This window comes from Leptodactylus fuscus, chromosome 1, assembly GCF_031893055.1.
Source record: "Leptodactylus fuscus isolate aLepFus1 chromosome 1, aLepFus1.hap2, whole genome shotgun sequence".
Classification (NCBI taxonomy): Eukaryota; Metazoa; Chordata; class Amphibia; order Anura; family Leptodactylidae; genus Leptodactylus; species Leptodactylus fuscus.
In genome coordinates this window covers 225451601-225470369 of record NC_134265.1, presented here as the reverse complement: position 1 = coordinate 225470369, position 18769 = coordinate 225451601, and the positions used below count along the sequence as shown (strand labels likewise).

Here is an 18769-nt window from a genome sequence, read left to right as displayed (position 1 = left end):
GGGGTGTTGAACCCCAGGGGGTCTGATCACTAATGCAATGCATTACAATGCTAATGCATTGCAATGCATTGCAAAAAATCATCATGTCTTTTGCAGGCTGCATAGACCAGCCTGCAAAAGAGAGAATTTGCAGACTGGCTGGGAGCCCTTAACAAGGCTCCCGGCTGTCATGGCAACGGGGGTCGGCCCTGGAGCATGCTCCAGGAGCCGGCGATCCCTGCCAAAATGGCGGCGCCCATGCGCCGCCGGGAAGATGGCGCCTCCGGCACCTTTGACAGCAGCGCCGGAGGGGTTAATGCCTCCGATCGGTCCGGGGACCGATCGGAGGCATTAGAGCCGGTTGTCTACTGCTTAAAGCAGTAGACACCCGGCGGCTATGGCGGCCGCCCGGCTCCCGGGCGGTCGCCATAGTTACAGACCCGACACGCGCCGTACTATTACGGCGCATGTCGGGAAGGGGTTAATGATTTAGAGATGATCTGCAAAGAGAAGTGAACCAAAATGCCACAGACGTTTGTACAAACCTCATCATCAATTGCAAAAAATGACTGCTGTGCTCGCCAACGAGGGTTTTGCCACCAAGTCTGGTTTGTCAGAAGGATCAAATACCTATTTCTCTATGCAACATGCAAATAAATTTATAAAATTTATACAATGTGATTTTTTGGTTTTTATTTTTGATATTCTCTCTCACACTGTTACAATTAACCTATCCTTATTAATTATAGACTGTTCTTGTCTTTATCGGTGGGCAAATTTACAAAATCAGCAAGGGATCAAATAATTATTTCCTTCATTGTATGTGTGTAAATATATGGTATGTATGTGTAAGTACTGTATATGTCTTCAGACGGAGTAAACGCACGTGTATTTTTCTAAAATACATGTATAAAAATACATATGTAAAAATAAGACTCCCATTGACTTCAATGACATTTTACAAGCGTATTTATGCCAGTGTATTTTTACAGGCGTATTTTTACACATCTAAAAAATATCATTGAAGTCAATGGAAGTCTTATTTTTACACGTGTATTTTTACACGTGTATTTTGCAAAAATACAGGCGCGTTTACTCTGTGTGAAGGCTCCCACTGTGTTTTCTTCTGTACATGTGTACCATTATGCATGTATAGTGTGATGCTCAGTATATTGATATGTTAAAGGGCTTATCCAGGAATTACTGTTTTCTGCAAGGAGGTCGGGGAAGTTGAAAAATAAGAAAAAGAAAATCCATACTCGCTTGTCTTCAGTGCTCTGGAGTTTAACAGCGCCTATTATTTCGAATGTCCTTGCCACACGTGACTGCTAAGGCCAATTAGCAGTCTAAGTAAATAAAGGAACAGGAGCATCACAGGTGACATATGTGAGTGACATTACAGTTCCTTTTCTCAGGCTGCATTGACCGGTGAACTCACCATACGTAACTACTGAGGGCAGTCAGTTGCCAAAGCAGCCTAGGAAAAGGAAATGGGATGTCACATATGTCACCTGCGATGCTCCTATTCATTTCCTGAGGCCACTAATTAGCCACAGTAGTCACGTGTGGCGAGGACTGTCTCATCCATCTTCATCCTCTTTCTCATCACAAGACCTGGATGAAGCATTTCCCGCCTGCCCGTCCTCTTTTAATCACTATGTTACAATTGTTTTTTCATATTTTCTTGTCTAATGTATTATTGTATCATTTCTTTGTTACTGTAATTGTGTATCTGGCTCTATATATACAATTATGAGATGACTTTGATGAGTTATTGTTGGGCATTATCCTTCTAAGGCCAAGGGAAGGGCAGTCCTCCAGCCATGGTTCCCTAGAGGTTTCCTCCACATTGGGGTTTTCCTCTCCTGAGTGTTGTAGGATGACTCTTTGTGAGTCGGGGGTCTGCCATATTTACGTTGGGTTCACACCAGCGTTCGATCTCCGTTTTCAGGTTTCCATCTTCTGCATACAGTACTGCATGTCCGACTCTGTGTCCGGTTTAAAAAAAAACGGTTTCGCTGCAGAGAGCATAAAACACTCACCGGCGCTCATGGCCAGACACTTTTCAAGCCCATTCAAATGAATGGGATTGAAACAATCTGGCAGGTTTCCGTCTCCTGCCTCTGTTTTGTGCAGGAAACGGAAACCTGCAGAACGGAGTACGGGCGCAGATGTGAACGAGCCCTTAGTCAGTCGTGTGTAATAAAGTGTTATGTGTCACATGGTCCATTGGTAAACTACTACAGCTTTACTTTTGCGGTTGAGGAGTCAGGTGGAAGTTGCAGGCAAGTTATTGTGGACTTATTTTAACTAATAGAGGAGGTTAACCCTCATGGTGGTGAACAGGCTGAGCTTTAGAAATGGCCAGCGTGAAGGATGTCGTAATAGTAACGTCATCCAGAGGCGGGCACAGTGGTTAAGCACAGGGTCGTTAGTGCCCTTAAAGTGTACTGGCTCTGCTAGAATTGCAAGCCGGAGCCTGCTGCCCCCCTTTATTTATTTATTGCTGTCTGGCCGGGTGCTGTATGTCAGACAGCTGGGGATCTCACAGTATTCGTGAATCCCAATGGTCTAGCACTTCACCTGACTCCTTCTGTCATTATTTTACTTCTGTGAGTTTAATAAAGCTGTGGCCATTTTGACACCCAAAATAAAGTGTTTTGTGCATTTATTCCAAAGTCAATATTTACCATAGTTTGGGTGGTTTTAGGAAGGAGTGAGGGACATCCCATATTCAAAAGTCATATGCTGAGGAGGTCCAAAAGACCGAAACAGCTCTGTCCATAGCTGGGAATCTGTTCCTTTTGGAATAGAAATACTAATTTGGCAATAAACTCCACATCATGATTAGTAGGCTTATTAACTGAGTCATGCATGATGTTAAGGGGGCTGCCCTCTAGAGGGCAGCATACAGAGGCACTGTTCTCCTAATTACATCCTGGAGAATAGATTTGCATATTTTTTACCCAGAATCCCTAGCGGAGCAGGAATGACTTGTAAGCCTATGTAGGCACACACTCTCCCTAATGTGCATGATTATCCCCTGACCCAGAAGAATAGGTACAGACATGTCGGCAGTTTACTAATATATTCTCTCATTGTGAAACACCAAGTCTTGGTAGCCTGAAAATGGCCACTAACAAAGGGACATGTGATGCTGTTGCGACCGCCACCACATCCTATATAATGCTCTTCGCCTACATCAGTCTCCTGGTATTCTAGGACCATTATCCAGCCAGGAACCTGCAGAGATGCAGTGTATGTATGTATGTATGCACAAGTGAGGAGTACATGGCTCCTAGGAATAGCTCATGGCAGCGTCCTATTACAGTGCAGGGCAGGGAGAGAGTTAATTGCTGGCTGGCATTATGAGGGGGCATCTGCAAATAGAAGGGGTCTGGTTGTGTTTAGCGCCATGAGGGGAACATTATACAGTACAAAAAAAGCTATTTGTGGATTGTACTATGAGGTCAGAGGGGAAACTGGTGGTAAGTGTCTGACGTGACAGTATTTAGTCCTGATATAATGGTCAGACTATTTAGTGCTGGTATACAGCGGTCAGCAGCCATTGTGACGGTATTTAGTTCTGCTATAGCAGTCAGCGGCTGACAAGACAGTATTTAATCCTTGCATAGTGATCAGTAACTGATGTGACAGTATTTAGTCCTGGTATATAGCAGTCAGCGGTTGACGTGACAATATCTATTTCTGTATAGTGGTCAGCAGCTGTCGTGACAGTATTTAGTCCTGGTAAAGTAACCCTATTTGATAATTCTGTATGTATCTAAATATTTTATTGTGTGTAGGTTTAAACATAGGCCTTATTGCTTGTGCACCTGATTTTTAAAGGGTCACAAGCAACTAGTTTGGCTTTAAAAAAAAACAAACAAACAAAAAAAACATATATATGAAACAACCCCTTTAGACTTAGGCCCCATGCTGCGGAAAAGACTGCGGCAAAAGCACATTGCATATTTTTCGGCAGTTTCTAATTGTGATGTCAGTGTTTTCCTCTGCGGAGTCCATGCATCTATTATACGTATACGGAAACCACCAGTGTTTCCGCCAGTATAATTGACATGCTGTGCATGGCTTAGCCAGAATCCCCTTCATTTTTCAGGTACTGTAAAAAACAACATTTTTTTACCACGGTGTTTCTGCTGTGACCTTAAGGACATTAGGAATACTCTTATAAGTTCCAGTGACATACACTGCAGCACATCAAATTAACAGAATCTGACTATGTAGTAGGTACAATATTTCAACATTTGGGGCTGTACATTTAATTTTACCCATGGTCCCACTTTGTCTAAAACCAACCCTGGTAAAAGTACTGGTAAGGTTGGCAACCTTTTAAAGCACCTACAGGTATCAACAGCAGATTGTCATTCCTTATTTTAATACAGTTATGTCATTCATTTACCCTTTGAGAGCCTTTTCATTCTCTTTGTTTTTTGAGTGTTAAATTATCATACAATGTAATGACTACACATTGCACAATGCTATATATGTTAAATACAGTTTTTTTTATGTATATATAGTAAACATTAAAATTGAGTTACAACTTGTATAACTTGGAGCTGCATTCATAATTCTGCTGGTTGTCATTGGGACAGTACAGTATGTCAGCTCATAATTTAGTACCACAATGTAAATCACCAGTGTAAGCTCTGTGCAGACACAGAGTTATTAAGGAATACTCAGATTTCAACTCTGAATTTTTAATGTATCTTTGGATTATAATACAGTCTCAGGATAAGTACAAAATAATTCATACAATTTATTTAGAAAATTATTGAACTGAAAAATTAGACAAGATCACTAAATAGCAAAATAATACTTGTGAATTTAAGGAGTGTATAAAAAAATAAATAAAATTTAATTTCATTGGCGATAGGCATTTGGCAGCCTAATGGTTTTTATGGCATTTTTCTGGTAGAGCGTTAGATCTGGCACACTGCATGACAATGTCTGTCCCTGTTGGAATACACATGCCTCTGTACTGGTGACTCGCCCCCCCCCCACTGTAGACAACTTGCATTCAACAACAATTGGCAATTTATACATACATTTGCAGGAGGAATAACAAAGGAATGGTCAATATAGAGTTCTAAGAAAAGTTGACTCAGAATTGTTCTTTCATGGCAAATACAATTATTTACTAAGTGACAGATATACTGTATTACTGCAGATGCTTAAGACAGTAAGTGCTTATTGAGATAACAGGGTTTCACAGCTCTGCGCTTTATTTTTTTTTAACGGCCAGTACACAACCCCATAGGATATAATGGAGCTATTTACATGACTGTTCTTTTAACAGTCTGGTAAATAACATAACTTGTCATATATTGAGTTGTTTTCACTTATCGTTCAGTACACTAAAGTCTATGAGGGATCCATGAAAATCGGCTGTAAAAAATGTACGTAGTCCTGTCATGTGAATAAGCTAATATAATAAATTAACATTACAATACAGAAGTATATGTCAACATGTCTACCTATTTATTCCAGAGTTATTTACTGCTGAAAGTGATTTTGGCTTTGGTGGTAGAGGTGGTCGTTTGACTTCTCCTCCAAAATTTCTGGCTCTTTCTGCAACAGAACCTCTTTCAATAGCCTGCATTGACAATCTCTTGTAGTCATCTCGTGCCTGCTTAGCCATGGATCGCCGCCTCTCATCAGCTGCCTTTGACTTTCTCACTAAAAGGCACAAAAAGAAGTATTAGCATTTACTATATTATTACATTTCCACTACCAATATATTACATGTGAAGAACAATGAGAAGACACAATGTATATTTTCTTGTGTAGCAGTAATGTACATTATTTTTAGTGTGTGTTGGATCACAAACTACCAATGTAATGAAATACTGTTCCATAAGATCCCATGATTCACTAAGACGATAATGTTATTTGGCCACTAAGGACACATACTTCCTCATTTCATACATCATATTCTCATTACTATAACACTTATGACAACAGACATCCTTTTGTGTTGTTTCAAGCTTTTTCTGGTACACAACATTATCAGAACATACAAGAAAATTGCTCCGCTGCATGGAATTTGTGAAAAAATTCTTGACATACTGTAGCATTGACAGTAGTCATGAATGTGGCAGGAACCTAGACATTCTTCAGTCATCACAGAGCTATATCAAAAAATAATTTTATCATAAACCGCTAATGGACACATATTTAAAAACACAGGAAAAAAAAGATTGAGAGATTTCATAGGACATCAACATTGAACTCAAACTTACAAGAAAACTTTAGGATATTTTAAAACAAGATTTGGAGATTAATTTCATTTCAAAGCAAGTGTTTGTGGGCCTAGTAACTGAACATCCTATAATTCCCAAAATATACTTTTTGCCCAAAGTCTGCAACAACAACCTAAATCCCCCAAGATAACCAATTGTGTCTGGAAGCGGTGACCTTGTGAATCTGTTGCTAAGTTTCTCGACTTATCTGAAACCACTTGTATTCACTCGTCCTTCCTATATTATTTATTGTATGTATGACTTGTGCAATATTACCTCTACCAATTCATGACTATATGAATTGAGCCCTGTTTACACAATTAATACTGGGTTTAGGATTTCTGCGACCTTCGTATGAAATCTTTCACGATTTTTGGGGTTATGTGTTTTTCAATTATGTCCATTGGTTGATTAAAGTTGGTTTAATTTTTTGACATAGCTTTGTGCTTGCATTATTAGTGTTGGATATTATATTCAGTTTTGGGTTTATGATTAGTTATATTTGGATGCCTGTTACAAAAATAAAGAAAGTTCACTAAGAGAGAAGTACAGGGTCTATCATTCTTTGGCCATCATTTGCAGAAACAGTTGACAACTCTCTGCTGAATATTTGCATATTGTACTGAATAGGCGTTTCAGGAAATAAGTGTAAAAATTGTTAAATGCATTTAGAAGTAGAAGGATAACAATTGTCTAAGGCTAGGTTCAGATCTGTGCTTGAGTTCCAGTTCTTCGGGTCTGTTTGGGGACCCAAAAAATGGAAACCTAATCTGCTTAAAAAGTGGTCACCTGTGGAAACCCGCAGACCCTATAGGGTTTAATGGGGTCCGCTGGGTTTCCGCCAAACAAATGCAGAGAGAAAAGTCTTGAGAGGATGATTGGGAACTTCCTGGAGTCAATAGCAAAGCCTTAGTAATGTAATTGGATGAAGTCTAAGTTGGAAGAAGATGAGGAAATTTCTTGAGGTTCATGATGAAGCCATGTTGCTCCAAAAAGGAAATCTGGTGGTTCAGAGATGGTAAAGAGATGGGTAGGCAGCAGCTGTTGAGATGGAGCTCTCAGGAAGCAATAGTCTAGTTATTAGACAAGTAGTATCTCCCTCAGCCTGAACGTAAATACATTTGGTGAAGTTGAAATCCCAAAATGCAGGCACATGAATTGAATATGGAAGGTGTTTGGGCTTTTTTTCACTGCTAGCCTATGGAATCGTCTGTATGTGAGTAGAATTCATCTTTTAGGCCTATGTAGTCCATGTAATCCAATGAGGACAGCATGTCTATTACAGCACAAATAAACACTTGAACATCTGTCCTCTGGAGGGACCTTTTTCAAGGGGAAATTTATAAGATTCATGACTAGATCTGTTTCAGAGCTTAATCCCAGGGTGCGCAAATGCAGGAATCTCAAGTAGTCTTCATCCAGGCTGGAAAAACATTCTTAAGTCTTACCCCTACACAGGCAAAAAGCTTGTCATCATAACTGGCTTTTCGAAGACTCATTCTTTTCCTTGCAGGACTTATTGTTACTCTGTCTTGGTGGTCTTCTGTTTATCTGAAATTCCTACTAAATTTGAGTGAGGACTTTCTGGAAGAACAAAAAAATGTTTTTTTTTTCTCACTTGAGGAAATGAGAACCCTTTATTATATGTTAGGGCTTCCAGGATGGGAGGAAACTGTGATCAAAACAAATCTTCTTTTTGGAAGGAAACCTATATTATTTTTGGAAGCCATGTCATCTGATGATGGCTTAAACCATAAAAATCTTTGTAATAACTGCTAATTAACCACTAATGTGGGTTATGTCGAGCAGAAAATAAAATAAAAAAAAATAAAAGTTCAAATCACCCCCCTTTTCATCGAATACATATACAGCAAAAGCAGAAAATTACTGTGAAAAACATACACATCAGGTATCCCTGTGTCTCTGAAAACACCCGATCTACAAACTAATAGAAATATTTTTCCCGTACGGTTAATGCCATAGCAGGAAAAAAAATCTAAAGAAATAAGTTCTTATTTTTTATCTGTTTCACCTATGATAAAAATATAAATATAAAAGGGATCATTCAATAGACATTCCTCAAAATGGTATAACTAAAAAGTACAATTGATGCAGTAAAAAAGGCGCCCTATGTATCCCTGTGCACAGAAATATAAAAAAAAGTTACGGGTGTCAGAATACCACGACTTCTAGAAAAAAAATTGTGAAGATTGGGTTAAAATCTAAATAAAACTATATAAATTTGATATCCCTGGAATTGTAACGAAACATAGAATAACAGTGAAATGTAATTTTGCCTGCACAGTGAACGCCATAAAAACAAAGCCAATAAATTGCACAAATGCATTTTTTCTCCAGTTCAGCCCCATTGTGAATTGTTCTCTAGCTGTCCAGTACATTGTACAGTATTAAATGATACTATTACAAAAAACTATTATTTCTGCAAACAATAGGCCCTGAAATGACTCGGTAAATGGAAATAAAAATAAAACTTTATGGCGCTTGGAAGGCAGGGAGTAAAAAATGAAAATAAAAAAAATGCCACCAGTCGGAGGGGGTTAAGGGTGATCGCTTAGAGGTTAAAATCATTACCTGTACTTATCACAGCCAAAAGAAAACTATCCATTGTTACCGACACTACACTGCATACTCCAATATTGAATCCTTATATTTTAGTTTTATGTGCATTCATTTTTGATATATTAATGTTAATGGGTATGTAAATATACCATAGATAATTATTAATCATACCTACAATCAGTGGCGTAACTAGGAATGGCGGGTCCCTGTGGCGAACCTTTGACATAGAGCCCCCCCCTCCAAAGACCCCGACCGACCGCCCCTTTTCCCCTGTATTCCTGCAGGCACTATTATGCCCCATAGTGGCCCTCTGTACACAGTATTATGCCCCACAGTGGCCCCTGCACACAGTATTATGCCCCATAGTGGCCCCTGCACACAGTATTATGCCACATACTGGCCCCTACACACAGTATTATGCCCCATAGTGGCCCCTGCACACAGTATTATGCCCCATAGTGGCCCCTGTAAACAGTATTATACCCCATAGTGGCCCCTGCACACAGTATTATGTCCCATAGTGGCCCCTGCACATAGTATTATGTCCTATAGTGGCCCCTGTAGCACAGTATTATGTACTGTAATACATAATACTGTAATAAGTTCACTGCCTGGGAAAGAAAGGGTTACAATGTCCCATTCAGTGTCAGTTTAGAGTCTTCTCACAGTTCTCATTTAAAACACTCTTCACAGACACTGAATGTGGCACTTGTAACCCCTTCATCCCCAGGCAGCTGCCAGCACAGTACTGTGTGCTGACAGCCTGCCTTGCACACCTAGGTTAAACTCATCAGTCTGCACTCACTCAGCGCTGCTGACTCCATCCCCCGGCACTATCTTCTTCCTGCGTGATGTCTCCGCCCCTTCCCCACCTTCAGGATGCAAGCTGAGGCTCTCCACCGCCCAGAACCCGACACCTCAGGTGGCCTCGGGCCTCAGAAAGTAAAATTTATTGTTTACTTCTTTTTTTGGCATATTAACTAGTGAGGGGGCCTGGGCTCCCTCAGGTGTCGGGGCGTGTGGCAGCTGTTACTTCTGCTACCGTGGTAGTTACGCCACTGCCTACAATTAAACAAATTAAATCATATTTATTAAATGAACTCTTACAGGTTTCTTGCCATTCAGTGTCTTCCTTTTCCAGTTTTTGCTTGATCTCTTGAGCTTCCTTCCAGTTCATGTAAATTTCCTGAGTCCTTTCTTCTAATTTCTGAATTTCTTTTTCTTGAGGCTTTGATTCAGCAGTCTTGTTCTGAAAAAAGGGATGATTAGAGGAAATATTAGACATTAATTATAGGGAAGATTCTGGATCTATGATTTAACCTGAGTGACATTATACATTAAGTTTTAAGTTCAGAATAAAAATGAAAAATACAAATGTATGAAAAAAAAGTAATGTGAATGAAAACAGAATGAATCAGACAGTGATGAAACTATACAGTTTGTATAGAATTTTGGTAATTATGTAGCAGTGATACTTATAAGCCAAAACCAGGAGTGAGGAATAAGGAGAGAAAAAGCGTGATGGAAAGACTTGAACCTCTTCCATGTTTTGGACCACCCTCCTGGCTTTGATTTACAAATACTGATACAAAATACTTACCTAAATATATGTGAAGGAAGCATAAAGGGCGGCTTAAATGTGGGACTTAACAGATTTTGTTGTTATTCCATGCTCAAAGCCGAATCAAACACAGTGGTCAATACTGACTGTTGTATAGACAAAGGATCTCCCTCATTGATTCCTCTTCTATATAGATTTAAAGGGGTTAGCCACTTTATACAATTGATGGCCTATCCTTAAAGGGGTACTCCCACGTCGCATACTTACCCGTCTTCGTTCCTCTAAAATCTTCTGTCTTCCGGCTTTGTCTCGTCATTGGTGGGCGGGGTCACATATGCAAAGCCAAGCGGCGAGATGCCGCCGGCCCTGCGTGCGCGCTCATACATCAGTCTACCCTTCACAATGCGAATACAGACCCGATACCCTGCGGGTCTGTATTAGCATTGTGAAGGCTAGACTGGTGTATGAGCTTGCACGCAGGGCCAGCGTCATCTCGCCGCTTGGCTTTGCATATGTGACCCCGGAGCGGAACAGCATCACTTCTGCCACTGCTGTCTTCATGCAGGGCAGAAGCATAGCGATGTGCCTGTGCCGGCGTCTAACAGTACCCAGCATCCGCCTATTACAGCGGATGCCAGGGAGTTAGATGCCGGCACAGGTGAAGCCAGCAACATCGCTATGTGCCTGCCCTGCATGAAGACAGCAGCGGCAGAAGCGATGCTGTTATTCCGCTCCTCCGCCCCGGAATAGCAGCATCGCTTCTGACGCTGCTGTCTTCATGCAGGGCAGAAGCATAGCGATGTTGCTGGCTTCACCTGTCCCCCAAAGGGTAAACTACCCCCCCCCTCCAGGCTCGCTCCCGTGTACTTAGCCCCTCCTCCCTCCCCCCTGAGAGCAGGCAGACACATCACTTGACTCAGGAGCAGCTAGGTCAGGGCTGTGGCCACAAAAAATTGAATAAAGTGAGATAGTGGCCAAACAAAGCAGTTTTGCTGAAGCAATGTATTTAGGAAAAGTCTTACATTCACATTTACAAGCATTATAGATGGGATCCTTGTGACGGGACAACCCCTTTAAGGGTTTCTGGGACCTACACAGATCACCTGTATTGGGAAAGCACGGCTCCTGACATTGTTTACATTCTGAACGCCACACAGCTCTTTCGCCATGTAAACTGTGGCGGCGGGTGTAGGTATTGCACTGCTGTCCTCTAGACATCAATAGGGCAATGTAAACAATACTGGAAACTGCGCTCTCTGAGTACAAACTGATCCGACACTCAGGACCACCTTAGGTTTAATATTGATTAGATTGCCTGATACATAGCAGTCCCACCGATCAGCTGATATCAGTAGCCACTGCATTGTTAAAAAACAGTACACATAGCTAGAAGCAGGGGCGGCTCAGCTTTTATTGATATGAATGGTAGCTAAGCTGTAATAATCAGTAATTAGAGATGAGCGAGTAGTATTCGATCGAATACCTCCCCTGCATAGTTATTGGTGTAATTGGTCGAATACCACGCGGTAAATGCAGTAAAAATTTGATGCCCCTCTCACCTTCCCTGGCGCTTTTTTACACACTGACATCTCTATCAGTAACCACAACATAGTGGATGGAGCGGTTGTCTAGTACTGTTCAATAGGACTGTTCACTATGTTATAATAGCAATGCAGCCAATTCTATCAGCTAATTGGTAGGGCTTCTGGGGGCTAGATCTCACCAATCTGATATGGATGATCTATCCTAAGAATGGTTCATCAAAAACCTTCCCTAGTAACAGGGCATAATTATATGTTTTATACATTTATAGGCAGCAGAGCATCATCCCATATTTGATCCCAGCAGGGCTATAGAACGCCATTGTATGTCTTCATAATATGATTCCCATTGCTTCAACACAGCTTACTTTATATAATTATATTATCTATTAGACTTTAGATTTTTCATATGTATGTACATATGTGGTTTTTTTGCTTATTTTCTCTTATCTGTTACACATATAGCTAGTAATTATACTTTTTAGTAGTCCAAAAGCTATCACACTTATATTACAGAAGTACAATAAACTATTATATATGATAACTTTAACAACCAGATACGGTATGTGCTATCATTCACTGCAAAATGTTGTCATTTATTACTTTTTCTTAATTTATATAACTTTTAGGATGAGAGAAGAAAAGAAGGTGTGTGTGTGTGTGTGTGGGGGGGGGGTGACTAAAAGCTTGAAATATGTTAAAAGGGGTTAATCCATTAATTATTTCCTAAAATCCTGAAAACCTGTTCATTGCTATCCTAAAGTCATCTAGTTTCTAGCATACTTCTCTTGTATATTTTGGTTTCCGCATGTTCTCTTTAACTTAAAGGGGTATTCCCACGTTGCATACTCACCAGTCTTTGTTGCTGTAAAATCTTCTGTCTTCCTGCTTTGTTGCGTCATTGGTGGGTGGGGTTACATATGCAAAGCCAGTGGCGAGATGCTGCTGGCCCTGCGTGCACGCTCATAGATGGTGAGACCAGTCTAGCCTTCACAATGCAAATACAGACCCGGCATCTGCTGTAATAGTGAGGTGGATGCCAGGGAGGGTTAGACGCCAGCACAGGTGCCTGCAACATCGCTATGCTCCTGCCCTGCATGAAGCCAGCAGCGGCAGGAGCGATGCTGCTATTCCGCTCCTCCGCCCCCCGGAATAGCAGCATCGCTCCTGCCGCTGCTGGCTTCATGCAGGGCAGGAGCATAGCGATGTTGCAGGCACCTGTGCTGGTGTCTAACCCTCCCCGGCATCCGCCTCTCTATTACAGCGGATGCCGGGTCTGTATTGGCGGCCCCTTCCCCCCAAAGGCTAAACTACCCTCCTTCCTCCCCCCTCAGAGCAGCAGATACATCACTTGACTTATGTCAGATAAGTCAAGGGATGTATAAAAAAAAAAAGAATAAACTAATATAGAGGACAAACAAAGCAGTTTTGCTGAAGCAGTGTATTTAGGAAAAGTCTTACATTCACATTAACAAGCAGTATAGATAGGATCCTTGTGATGGGACAACCCCTTTAATTGATCTCCAGTTTAGCTTAAGGTAGCAATTCTGATTAAATCAATTTAATCTCAAGACATTCCAGCGATAGGGCCCGTTCCCATAGAGTAACGCTCCCATGGAGTAACGTTTGAAATCGCAGCGTGGATATGCTTCAATTTCCAAAACTGTTGCGGTTTTGGAAATTGCAGCATGTCACTTATATCTACGGAAATGCAGGCGGCTTTCCCATAGATATAATGGTAAAAGAAAGTCCGCAGAGGAAAACTCTGTGAACTTTCTGTTCAAAGCGCTGCGAGAAGAACCACGATGCGTTTCCACTGCGGTTTTTCCCGCAGCGCTTTAGAGCTGCGGAATGTCCCGTGGGCCTTAGCCTAAAAGTATGATGTTCAGCATAAGCCCCCCTAAAATACTCTGGGGCTGGTTTGATATTAAGTTCCCGGGTAACATGTTCCCTTTAACACAAAGGGATATCCTAACTATATGGGTCCCTTCCATGTTTACATATCAGAATGAGCGCTTCAAAACAGAATCCCATTAACTTCAATAGGTTCTTTCTTACGCTTGATACACATTGAAATCAATGACAGGCTTTATCCAGAAAATGTTTTGTTTTTATTTCCTTTTTGTGTATTGGAACATCACAAAAACTGAGAAAGAAAGGTCAAAAATTTTATAATTTCAAGAAAACTCCTAAAATGGGCCGGACAAAATTAGTGGCACCCTCAACATATTATTTGGTTGCACACCCTTTGGGAAAAAATAACTGAAATCAATCAATTTAACAAGTTTCTTACACCTCTCAACTGGAATTTTGGACCTCTCCTCTTTTGTAAACTGCTCCAGGTCTCTCATATATGAAGGCTGCCTTCTACCAATAGCAATAAGATCTCTCCACAGGTGTTCAATGGCATTTAGATCCAGACTCATTGCTGGCCACTTCAGAACTCTCTATTGCTTTGTTTCCACCCATTTCTGGTTGCTATTTGAAGTATGTTTGGGGTCATTGTAATGCTGGAAGACCTATGAACTATATGTGAGCATCCTACAAGACAAGATACTTCGTATACTTGAGCACTATGGGCGTGAAAAGGACAATATAGTGTTCCAGCAGGGACAATGAATCGAAACATACATCAAGCTTAGCAAAGAAGTGGTTCAATGACAATGTAGTAGAAGTGATGGATTGGCCCTCAAAGTCCCCAGACCTCAAAACCCAATTGAATACTTATGCTAGAGTTGAAGAAAAAAGCTATATTGATACCCAAGTGACTAGACCAGTGTGTACCAACATTGGGAATATCTAGAAGAGACCTGGGATCAGATTTTTTGAGACATGCTTGAATCTGATCGAGAGCATGCCCAGAAGGATTCAGGCAGTGTTGAAAGCCAAAGATGGATTTACAAAATACTAACAAAATAATAAAAAATTAAATTCAGATTTTTAGGAGCAAAACATTAACAATTCAGTTACATGACAAGAATCTGCAAAACTAATCATATGCTAAATAGTTGCAAGTCAAATTTATATGGGATAGCCAAATTGATTTTCTATAAAATGATGGTAGTCTCATGTTCCAAACTATAGTGAATGGTGAGATATGGAGCCTGAAAGGGAAAAGTTCTAAGTTCTGTTACCCTTTGCTCCTCAGTGTATATTACCACTGTGGCAGATTACAAATATATACAAATTGTTATCACCATTCAACCTTTTAAATGGCAACATGATCTTATCTTACCTGCTGCACCTCACATGTTTTAGAATGTCTTGCAGTAGATGCTAGTAATAAGTCTTGAACAGTTCTTGTTTTGGGGGTTTCAGTGATTAACTAGGAATGTAAATCACAGATATTGGTATTCATCACCACACCAAACAACACACGCAAACACAGTACCCCACAACCAGTGAGTGAGAGCAGAAAAAGCCACACCCCAGAGTTATAAAAATGAGACCAGTTAAATGAATGATGCAGTCTGATGTAATATAACCCAAAAACACAAATGTAGTTCACAATTCATATCCATAATTGTTTAAATAAATACATACATAATACATTTAATTATTCTTTACAGTTTATGCAAAACACAATTCCAGAATAAGGTTGTAAAGATTATAAAATTTAAATGGGAACCTGTTTGTTCTATTTGGGAAACCATACCATCCACAGGTCATTATTGACTGGTGGATCAGTGTCAAAAATAGCCCTAGCCTAATGCTGTTCATGCCAACGCTAAACGAAAAAACCTTTACACTTACAGAGTCTGAAACCTCTCAATCCCTGGCACTCCCAGCATTTGCGTAGTTCTTCACTGAAGTCACTAAAGCATACCGCAGCTTCACTGCGCATACCCCTAAAGTCCACTGAATGCACACTCAAGCCATGTAATATACTGTAGATATGTCTCTTCCTCCATGTAAAGCATTTTTGTTACATAGAGCTGCTTGCTTTATATGTAAAGACAGCAGTCCTACGTAAGTAAAGTTAAAGGCCAGGGCGGCAAACTATAAGTGCAGCAGAAGCCATCAAACTATCAATCCAGGACCCTCCACACACTGATGTCTCACAGTGGCCTCCATATAGTATAATATCTCACAGTAGACCCTCCACATAGTATAGGATCCAATAGTGGCCCCCTCGACACACTATAATGCACTATAGTGGCCCCTCCACACAGCATAATGTCCCAGAGTGGCATTTCCACACACTATAATGCCCTATAGTCTCCCTTTTTTATACAATGAAAGAATGTAATCTTCCTTGTGAAGACACAATTTTGTGAGGTTGCAATAGCAAATAAAGTAGCGGTTGAAAAGACACAAACTGGTGCACAAGGTGCATTGTCCACTTTATTCAACTTTTCAACAGCCCCTTCTGCCAGTCATGTGATCAGCAGACTGACCTGACAATTCACACACCAGCTGAAAGTCTCTGATTTCTATGTAAGTGTATGAGAGTGTAAGATCCAGGCTCTTATACAAAAATCTGGCTGTTGTGTCAATTGGCAGGTCAGAAAATTAAAATGAAGAGTCTTGAAGATAGACATGTTATATATGTGAAGGGTTTAAATAAGATTTTTACCAACAAAAGGCTACTATCTGCCCTTGTCGTTTTTTTTAAGTCACTGCAATGGCAAGTTATTTGTTTCTGCTGAATGTAAATGTGTTTGTATTACTCTCTGTAAACTATAGACGTCATAATTCCTGGTGCGCCACTGACCTTGGCTCCACACAGAGAAACCTAAAATCAATGTTATAGCTTATGAATCACTGACGTTACGCTTCACCTGGCAGGCCTGTAAGCATTTCCTCATGAAACTAACAATTGGGGATTTCCAGTGATGTGGGACATTTTACAGTTTACACAGTTTGCACATGAACTCCATTACTGTTTACATAGCTTACTCACTAGTTCTCACTGAGCTGCACATAATAGAGGAGGAGGAGAATGAAAAAGCACTTGAAAATGCATTTCAGGTCAGTTCTGCTTGTAGTTGAATGTTATGCTGCACAATCTACTCTATTTCCCTAATCCAATAAGAGAATTAAAGGTGTTGTCCCATCTCAATGAGCCTATCTATACTGGTAGCTTATGTAAATTGAAGACTTTTTCTAAATATATTGCTTTAATTCTGCTTTGTTTGCCTGGTATGTGACTTGATCCCCCCCCCTCATTGTTGCTATAACCACGGACCTATAGGACAAGTGACGTCACTCACTCACCTCTCTTGCCTGCAGGACAATCCATTCAGATAATGGCAGTTTACTGATAAATCCGAGTTTATTGTCTGTCTATGTAAACACACAGATAACACTTTGTTCTGTACAAGAATCTGCAGATTATCTGACCAGCAGAAGTGTTCTGTGTCCCGTTCAGCAGGAGGGAGAGGGAGGGAGAGAATTACAGGAAGTGAGAAGCAGACACTGCATACAGCCTGGCTGAAAGACTGACATGGGAGATCCCCTTTAAAGCCAACGATGCTTGGTTCATGGCTTTAATACTGTGTCACTTTAAAGAGAACCTTAAGCCACCACCAACTCCAGCTCTTTGCATTCTCTGATATGCACTACCACATTTATTCTGGCACACTTTTTCCTCGAGTCTTCACTGTTATTTTTCTCCAGCCCCATTACTTCTGTTAATTTCACCAATCAATATGATAATTAGGTCTCTACTGCCAGATGGGTGGTCTGTTCCAACCCAGGACCACCCACTTTAAAGTAGGTAACCTAAGTAATATATTGAGTGCTGAAATTAAGAATACTGATTTTTGGTAAGTGTTCTAGTGTCAGTGGAGTGGTGCATTTTAAAGACTACAATTGGACACTGCCCAGCAGCCTGCCAAAAGGCTTTTTGGGGACTCTACAACCATCCATTGCATGACTCTTGTTTCTGCCCATCCAAACAACTGTCTGCCTACCTGTACATCATTCTGACACTACTGCTTCCTGTACATCCATTTGTCCACCCATCCATCTGCCTGCACACATCTGACACTCTGCCCCAAATATGTACCCATCTTCTCACGCTTCCAACTGATCTGTGCAGTGTGCTCTAGATATGGCCACTGATGGAGTCATGTGACCCAATCCATCTATCAGCAGCTGAACAGACAAAGGGTATCTTCACACTGAGTTTTTTGGCAGCAGAAAAAATCTGCTTCAGGATTTAGGAAAAAAATTTAGAGCGTTTTTTGAGGCATTTTAGTTTTTGTTTTTTTTTTGCTCCAGCACAGTGTATGGACCTGGAAACTTCCCTCTGAATAACGTGAGCAGTTTTTGAAGCGTTTTTTGCAAAAGTACTTCATAAACTATTTTCCTCTCTGCATGACTCATGCGGACACTGCACGGAAAACACACGGATCCCATTATAGTCAATATAGTCCGTGTGGTTTCAGTCCTCACCATTTGTCAATGCATTTCGTATTCCATTTGGGGGGGGTCCCCAAGCGGATTCCACGAATGGAATACCGAACAGAGATGTGAATCGGGCCTAAGAAAGCTGTAGGACAGGAGGATTAGTAAGCAAACATGTCTAATCTCCTAAAGAGAAGCATGTCTTTTCTCCTTATCTCCCACAGCAAAAGGGGATCGCACTTGCTAACAGTCAAACTACTCCTGCACACACACACACACACACACACATATATATATATATATATATATATATATATATATATATATGTATATGTATATCATTACTCATTACCATTGTCATCTGCCATCATTCATCTCATACATATGGCCAATTTCAGAGCCCTGCCTAACAAAATCTTCAACCTTTGTCAACATCTGTAGTACAATTATGGTGGATGTTGGGTATTTAAATATAGGATCTGAGTGGCTGCTGC

The 18769-nt window shown here is 40.7% G+C and overlaps 1 protein-coding gene across 2 annotated transcripts in view; it reads right to left on the bottom strand.

Moving 5' to 3' along the window:
* The window catches only part of SH2D4A (SH2 domain containing 4A), a 75994-nt gene that overhangs the window by 12235 nt on the left and 44990 nt on the right, over positions 1–18769 (bottom strand). The window contains exons 5-7 of one of the 2 annotated variants that reach the window (XM_075283733.1): positions 15160–15249; positions 9930–10071; positions 5478–5679 (exon numbers count right to left, since the gene is read on the bottom strand). In XM_075283733.1, the coding sequence (XP_075139834.1) occupies positions 5478–5679; positions 9930–10071; positions 15160–15249 (434 nt within the window). The remainder of the gene's footprint in view (positions 1–5477; positions 5680–9929; positions 10072–15159; positions 15250–18769) is intronic. The other variant, XM_075283734.1, reaches the window with a different exon arrangement.